The sequence below is a fragment of the Nicotiana tomentosiformis genome, chromosome 3 (assembly GCF_000390325.3).
Source record: "Nicotiana tomentosiformis chromosome 3, ASM39032v3, whole genome shotgun sequence".
NCBI lineage: Eukaryota > Viridiplantae > Streptophyta > Magnoliopsida > Solanales > Solanaceae > Nicotiana > Nicotiana tomentosiformis.
In genome coordinates, this window is record NC_090814.1 from 47,600,888 (window position 1) to 47,609,739 (window position 8,852).

The 8,852-nt window shown below is 33.1% G+C and overlaps 1 protein-coding gene across 4 annotated transcripts; it reads right to left on the minus strand.

Annotated features, from left to right (window-relative positions):
• Positions 1-1,225: 1,225 nt before the first annotated feature.
• On the minus strand, positions 1,226-8,186 carry LOC104112949 (glutamate dehydrogenase B). Of its 4 annotated transcripts, none has more exons than XM_009622998.4 (10): positions 8,069-8,186; positions 4,081-4,237; positions 3,388-3,501; positions 3,039-3,260; positions 2,854-2,928; positions 2,542-2,658; positions 2,119-2,369; positions 1,958-2,033; positions 1,791-1,877; positions 1,226-1,670 (listed from the first exon to the last, which is right to left on the minus strand). In XM_009622998.4, the coding sequence occupies exons 2-10, from the start codon at positions 4,186-4,188 to the stop codon at positions 1,485-1,487; spliced, it is 1,236 nt and encodes a 411-aa protein (XP_009621293.1). In that variant the 5' UTR covers positions 4,189-4,237; positions 8,069-8,186; the 3' UTR covers positions 1,226-1,484. The 4 variants fall into 4 exon arrangements, with proteins under 4 accessions (XP_009621293.1, XP_070053020.1, XP_009621294.1 ...); XM_070196919.1 differs by lacking the exon at positions 8,069-8,186 and adding an exon at positions 5,089-5,144; XM_009622999.4 differs by lacking the exon at positions 8,069-8,186 and adding an exon at positions 4,315-4,429.
• Between the last annotated feature and the right edge of the window lie 666 nt (positions 8,187-8,852).

Genomic DNA, 8,852 nt, shown 5'->3' on the forward strand with positions numbered 1-8,852 from the left:
AACAACTGCATATAACTATAAAAACTATTACATAATACACAAAATCTATGTCCATAGGTACAAGAAAATCCAACACAACAAAACATTATCATATAAACCATTTCAGAATAGAATTCACTTAAAAATGCAGCCAAAACAATCAAAAAATATTCCAACTACCATATGATACCACTATGACATATAATTATACCAATAGGGTATACAATTCTACCAATTAATTCCAAGCAACTATATATGACTATACTACTATTACATAATACACATGCATAAAGAGAAATCAAAAAATAGTGTACCACATATTAATATAATAATATATTTCAAGATATTGTACTATAATACTATTATATAAAACAAACGCATAAAGAAAAAATCAAAATGATTACATAATACATATTGCATAAAGGAAAATTTTAAAAAAATCAATATATTGTACTATTTTACTATTACTAAAGAAAAATCAAACAATGTACTAATTAAATGTAACTAATACATCCAAAAAAGGTTCCAACTAACATATGATACCAGTATAGTATATAGATATACCAACAGGGTATACAGTTGTACGCAAAGAGTTTAAAAAAAGTTTTTTTATTTCAATTATTAAACTGAATTAATATCAGTTGTCACATAATCTAATTAACTCAATTTTGTGCGTCATTGATTATACTAAAATTTAGATATGTTATACTAATATACTATATACCATTTTGAAATGGAGCATAAATTAATAAAAAACATTCAATGGACACATAGATCCTATTATGAAATGAGAAAGATAGAAGAAAAACGTTTATTTATATTTGAGAAGACGATAAAAGAGAAAATCCTATTTGAGAGATTTGTATGTTAATTGAATATTATTTATTTGTAAGAAAAACTCATCAATGCTAAAATAGAGGTCAATTGTCGTACGATCTATAGGTGAATATAATCTGCCATAAAGAAGAAGAAGTTTGCTAAATTCATATCTCGTGCTTACATGTAATGATTACCAAAACAGAAGAATCTCAACAAATGGATCTCGCGGCTTAAGTGGGGTTTGGGTGGGCGGGTAATTTATTTTGGTCGTATAAGTATTTTATGTAATTATTTTTAAAGATGGGTAGAAACGGGTAATATAATAGGCCCAAGTAGGTATTTTGTGTAGTTCCCTCATTTAAGATATCTACAAAAGCTTGTAAATATTTCTGGTTCGTTCTTAGGAAAACAATAAGATCAAAGACAATTATAAAACTTTGTTTGATTAATAATAAAGAATAAGACCAAGCAAATTGGCCCCTTCCAGTGATTTCAAGCCATCTTGTACTCATAAGAATGACGGTGTACAACATTTATTTTTCTTTTAAAAGGTCAAGCAAAACTATTGAAATGGCTAAATTTTTGTCAAATTTTGCAGAAGTGCAGAAATGAATATGCAGAAGTATATGAACTATATGGTTTAGAGTATATGTTTATTTGAAGAAGAAGCAATCGTCGCCTCATTCTTAGGCTTCCCATCCCCTTAGTGTTGTTGCTCTGGCAACACGGTTGACGCCTAGGGTGAAGGCACCCATTCGTAGATCGCAGTTGTGAGTCTTGCACATATCCTTGACATCTTTAAAACCTCTGTTCATGTATGCCTTTAGCTCAGTGTTCACTCTCTCCTCATCCCACATAAAACCTTGGATGTTCTAGCATTACAAAATCATCCAAAAGTTAATATGCTACGTTAACAGAACTACTAGATATCAAGAGTTATTGACACCACAGTTTGGCTGGAGTATGAGAAGATATGAAGGTCAAATTGATACCTGAACCCATTCAAAATAGCTGACAGTAACACCTCCTGAGTTTGCATATATGTCTGGCAGAATGACAACTCCTTTCTTTGCCAAAATCTGCATGAACAAAATTAGTTTAATTTTTGTTGTTCTCTTGTCCTGTGTTTCATATATAATAACTGAACTAAAACACTGACCTCGTCAGCTTCTGGATCAGTTGGATGGTTAGCAGCCTCAACAATGAATTTGGCTTTAATATCTTTTGCATTATCCCTTTAAAGATATTTAAATGTATCACAAATCTAAAATGACAAGAGCTTGGTAATAACTAGTTTTATAGAAATAGCATGAGAAGAACCTGTTAATTACTCCGCCAAGGGCAGCTGGTATAAGAACATCGCAGTCTTCTACCAGTATAGAATTAGGATCTATTGAATCCGCGCCATGGAAACCTTTAACTCCGCGATTTTCTTTCACATGTTTGAGTAGACTTGCTATGTCGATTCCATTTTTGTTCTTTATGGCACCTGTTATGTCACTTACTGCAACAATCTTCCCACCTTGCTCAGTAATGAGTTGTGCAGCCCAAGAACCAACATTTCCAAATCCCTGAAATGAAAGAAATCGTATCAAATTCCAGACCTATCCAACAAAAAGTACTTTCTGTATCCTTTTGTATCTTTCCTTACCAACCAATCAGCTAGTGTGGAATTAATTCTGTTCATTTTTGTTTTCGAGATTAAGTTTCTCCATAATTGTTAGTTGAAATAAGGACACTAACCTGAACAACAAAACGCTGCCCAGCAATGCTCTTTCCATGGTCTCTAAGCAGTGCTTCAGCAGCAAAAAGAACACCCCTACCAGTAGCTGCATCTCTGCCTAGAGATCCACCAAGATCCTGTTGTCAAAATATTGAATTTCTCAAGTTAAACCAATACAAAGGTTGTATAGTTGTGAGTCAAGCTAGAAAATACAGACAATGAGAATAGGTTATCATCAACTGAAAGTTTATTTACACTACTCGGATCGTGTAAAATGAACTATGGAGTGTACAGGATCGTCAATCAGAAATCAGAATGTTATTCATACTCACAATAGGTTTTCCAGTTACCACTGCAGGTGAATAGCCATGAAACTTTGAGTACTCATCTAGAATCCATGCCATTGTCTGCGTAAAGCAACACTTCAGTTAGATCCATCCGTAGCATGCCAAAAGGTTAAGGGGAAATGACACTTTCTCCTGTCCGATAAAATGCTATGCCTGAGACATATATATACCTGTGGATTTGTTCCCATGTCAGGTGCTGGAACATCTGTATGAATTCCAATAAGGTCATGTATCTTTTGAGTAAATACTCGAGTAAGTCGCTCTAGCTCAGAGATGCTTAAGTCACTGGGACTACACCCTATTCCTCCTTTAGCCCCTCCATATGGTATATTGGCAACTGCTGTCTTCCATGTCATTAGCTGTGCTAAGGCATTCACCTCATCCGGATCTACCTACATTACTCATAACCATTTGAATCAGTATCAGACATTGTTACATTAATCAAAAACATGATCTTGAATTAAAGAAACTCGATCAATCTTGCCATTCTGTGTAATTCAGTGAAGTTAAACAACTAACCTCAGGATGGTATCTGATTCCTCCTTTCATGGGGCCTCGAGCATTGTCGTGTTGTACCCTGAATCCAATAAAAGTTGCCAATGAGCCATCGTCCTTTGGTATTGTACACTCAACCTGCAATATCAGTCAATAAGCACGGCCTACAGAAAAATGAAAAAGAAACTGCATATACAAGCACAATAGTGCAAAAAACAAAGGGTTGACAAAACAGTCCAGCACCCAAATGTGTGATCTAGCAGTCAATGAAATGGTCTGAAAGACTAAACTATGAGAGACTAGGGTCCAACTCTCATCAAAGACAAAAAGATAGAGGTGATTTATTTGGGCTATGCTGTGATGGACAGAGTCATTCGGTACTTCCACTAACACAGGATAACAATCGAAGTGCACGTAACTGCTCGAAGACCATATTATAAAAAATTGTCTCACGTGTAAAAGTCTAGTAGAAAAGTAGAAATTTAAGTCAAACTCAGAATGTTATGTACAATGTCCAAGATCAGCGCAAAATGCAATCTGGCCAGTTCCTAGAATGGCTAGATGCCTAGATCATAGGAGGTGCATAATGATCAAAGTGGCATGTCGGATGTCATCAAAATCTTGGCACCCAAAATAAAAATGTATTGCAGCACCCAAATGGAGCAAAGAACTCAAGAAAAGAATTGCAAAAAGACAAAAATGGAATGAACAACAAACCTTAATCTCCCTAAATGGAATGAGAAGACACTGTTCAAGCTTGGAATCCAAGCCTAGCAAACGAGATGCTAGCTTAAAGTTTCTATTGGTTGCTGCTAAAGCGTTCATGATTCTTCAAATAGCTTCCTAAATAAGGTTGATCCCAGAAAGTTACAATCTGAAACAAGACAAGAACAAATCTGGTCAAACTCTTGGTAATGTAATTTGAGAATGAAGCAACAAAAGTATTTATACTTGAGTTTATGAAGAAGTTTCCTAATAAGATCGCCGTAGATATTTTATGACTTGGCTTATTTTCCCATGTGGAAGGCACTGACATCTTAATTTCAAAACAATCATGTCATCAGCACGTACCCCTTCTTATCCGTTAATCCCGAATTCACATATACATATCTTGACATTTTTTTGCTTAACAAAAACACCCTTTTTCATGGCTGATGACAGCTAGATTATTGCAAAGCCAACGCGTGATAAGCTAATAAAATATTTCAAGATCTTCATCCTACAAGTATTCGGTAAAATTTGTTAATTAGGTCATACGTATGTATTGCATTCTGTCAGCATTTTTTAAAATAGCAGTGGTCCAGTCAGTTTTGTACATACTTCAACTATTTCAGGATATACTAATTAACTATGCTGCCAAGGTTAGACAAATAGAAAAAATCACCTCTTGTATTTGTCTTACTTTGATTTAAACCTTGTAACCGTAGTTTTCACCACTTTATTGACACGTCTATATCAAACCCAAGTTGCAACAGCCAAAGATTAGTTAAGAATTTTTTTTCCTTCTATTTTTTAGTAGCCATCTCCAAAATTAACATTGACTAATGACTCCTCTTCCATTTTGCGGTTTCGAGGCTGCTATAAAGGGTCATTGTCTACGTAATAAAACCATTTATTATATTGGAGTATTATTACATGGTCAATTCTTTTTAGCGCTATTGGCCCACGAGCTTTATCGAGCCAACGCACAACTACATTAGAAATAATTGTCCAAATATGCCTTACCTGGATTTTGCCTCCATCATTTAAGTCTACTCCAAAAATTGAGAGCATCCTTGTTGGTATTCTGACCTCAGAAAAAGGGAGAAGCCATTTCAAATTTGGAGTATTGACGAAAGGGGCCAATAAGACGTTATTTTTACTTAAGACGAGACCATGTAAAGTATATAAGTAGGCAAATTAAAGGGTTTAGAAGATAGAACGGAAAAAGGCCAAATATATCCCTCTACTTTTGAAAATGATCTAAGAATACCCCATTATATTATTGAGTTATCTATATCCTGCAATCATACTTTGGGTTCAAATATACCCCTCATTTAAACGGAGGGACACGTGTCATCGTCCTGTTGGTCAATTCTAAATATCTCCTAATTAATTAAAAAGACCCATTATCCATACCCGAAAAATAATTTTTTAAAGTAATTTTTTTTTTTGTAAAAACTGGAAAAAACTGAAATTATTTTTACTAAAAACTAAAAAAAGCAAAAATAATTTTTTTCCATCTTTAGAAAAAACTGAAAAATATTTTCTAAAACAATATTTTTGTAAAAACTGAAAAAACAAAAGCTGAAAATTAATTTTTTAAAGCAATTTTTTTTTTGTAAAAACTGAAAAAAACTGAAATATTTTTTACTAAAAAGTGAAAAAACGAAAATATTGTTTTTCCCAGTTTTTACATTTTAAAAAAAGCTGAAAAATATTTTCTAAAATAATATTTTTGTAAAAACTGAAAAAATAAATATATTGTTTTTCCAGTTTTTAGTTAAAACTATTTCAGTTTTTTTTCAGTTTTTAGTTAAAAATGATTCAGTTGTTTTAAAGCAGTTTTTTTTGTAAAAACTGGAAAAAAAAATATTTTCGTTTTTTTCAGTTTTTAGTAAAAAAATAATTTAGTTTTTTCCAGTTTCTACAAAAAAAAAATATTTTTCGGGTATGGGTAATGAGTCTTTTTAATTAATTAGGAGATATGTAGAATTAACCAACAGGACGATGACATGTGTCCCTCTATTTAAATAAGGGGTATACTTGAACCCAAAGTATGACTGCAGAGGTATAGATAACCCAATAGTATAGCGAAGGGTATTCTTAAACTATTTTCGAAAGTAGATGGGTATATTTGGCCCTTTGCCGAAGATAGAAAGGTATGGGTGGAGGGGGTGTCATGAAATCTTACACAAGATTATCTCTCATTAATTCTTGTGACACCTTTAGGAGTAGTATGGTCTGTTTAGTCAAAATTGGCCTTACAAGTTATAACCATGAACATTCATCTATAGTCGAATGTAGTGGCAGAGTCAGGAATTTTACTAAAGGGTGTCAAAATATAAAGAAGTAAACATATAAAAAAGCTAAGGAGAGTCAATATATAGTATATATACATAAAATAAATTTTTGACTTAGCTATTAAATGTAATTTTTCGGTGAAGGGGTATCAGTTGACACACCTTAGCTTAAGGTGGCTCCGCCACTGGCCGAATATAATACAGCTAGAAACAGTCGCCAAGCGACAAGATGATCTATTAAACGGAAAAGGACCAAAAATGCCCTTGAACTATTTGAAATAGCTCAAAAATACCCTCCGTTTGTTTTTGGTACCAAAAATATCTCTGCCGTCTATATTTTGGACCACAAATACCGTTAAACCGTTAGTCTTGCCATTGAAGGTGATATGGCAGTCCAACTGGGTTAGATTTGCTTACATGGTCATCCACCTAAGCAATGCAACATGGCAAAATTATTTTTTTGGAAAAATTATTTTTTCGGAATTTTATAAAAAAATACAAAATCAACACTTATGCCGAAAAAAGTAAAAAAATTCAGGAAAAATTATGTTATAATACTTTTTTCGGAATAAGTGTTGATTTTGTATTTTAATAAATATTTCCGAAATAAATAATTTTTTTACTTTTTTCGGAATAAGTCTTGATTTTGTATTTTAATAAAAATTTCCGAAAAAAATAATTTTTTCGAATTTTTTTTACTTTTTTCGGAATAAGTGTTGATTTTGTATTTTAATAAAAAAATTCGAAATAAATAATTTTTTCTACTTTTTTTTTACTTTTTTCGGAATAAGTGTTGATTTTGTATTTTTAAAAAAATTCCAGAAAAATAATTTTTCCAAAAAAATAATTTTGCCATGCTGGATTGCTTAGGTGAATGACTATGTAGGCAAATCTAACCCAGTTGGACTGCCATGTTACCTTCAATGGCAAGACTAACAGTTTAAGGGCATTTGCGGTCCAAAATATAGACGTCAGTGATATTTTTGGTACCAAAAATAAACGGATGGCATTTTTGAGCTATTTCAAATAGTTCAAGGGTATTTTTGGTCCTTTTCCATATAATAAATTCTCCTGTTATTCAATTTTGGGTTATATTTCAATTACATATACACTTCAGGTGTAAGAAAGAATAGAACAACTTTGACCTACACTTAAAATTCAGCAATCACAATCTCACAAATCCACCTTTACCCTATCCATTGTCTTTGTCTCTAAAATTTGGCTGCTTGCAACGAAACCCTTTATCTTGTGTCAAGATTTTACTTTTTACAATTTCTGTTTGGAGGGGGGAGGGTTGTTTGGACCTTGCCCCCCTTTGTTTTTGGGGCATGTGCTCCGGGGCTAAATAATTGGGAATAGACCCCTTTTATTGTATTTTACAGATAGAAGATGACCACATTCAATAGCTAATCGCAAAGTTCTCCATTTGACTATATAGCGAAAAGCACTATGCTTGTATAAAAACAGAGGAACCATCATATTAAAAAGTGGTAAGAGCACTTATAAGAACATTCAAAAGCATTAAGAACAAACTGCTAAACGAATCTAGAGATGTTATTTCAGACGCTATACAACAACAACATACCCCGTAACATTCCACAAAATTGGATCCGAAAAACGTAGAGTGTACGCGAACCTTACCCTTACCTTACGAAGTTACGTAGACTATTTGATCATCAAAACAGACAGAAATCTTAGCATACCTTAGGTACGGCAGTAAGTCCGCTGCAGCCCCGCGCTATCTTCTGGTATGCCTTTAAGCAAGGAGAGTAAAGCAATACAAATTATTCTTTTCACAAGTCTGCCTACAAATTTATACCCCTGAAAAAGTATCAGAATTAATTCCTCCGGAATCTTTCCCTCTTTATTCATACAAGTACTTTATATGAAACAAGTGTATGTTGGTACAAAACAACGTCAGAGTTCATCACTTCACTACCCTCAAAATCCTCTTCACATTCATGTACACTTAATGTAAAGACAAAAATATCCAATTTTTATCAAGAAACTAGCCCCATAAATTTCTGAAGTTTGTACTATTTTCTTAAAAAGTAGGAACAAATGAAATTAGTTCTAAGATAAATTTGTTTAATGAAAATAAAGAAAGAAAATATTTATATAGGAATATGAATATGATGCTCATGTGATACGGTGGGGGTGTGCTTAGTTCACATACAATCTAGCAGTAGCATATATCAGAAGCAGCAGCTGAAGGGAGAAGAAGCAAGAGAATCATAGTGTCATGCATCAGCTTTCATTAAAATCCCACCCAAGTGTTTAAAGAAAGAAAAGAAGAATAAAATTCCTCTATCAAACTAATAGAATCACAAGTCTTTTCTAGTAGCGAATACTAGTACTACTGCTACGTGAATCCGACGCAATGCCCACGTTCCTCTACTTTTAGTTTTAATAATCACTTCTTGGTGAAGTTAACTGCATTAAAGCGCTGTCTTTGTAAGATTTTAAGTTTTTTTCTGTGATATTTAT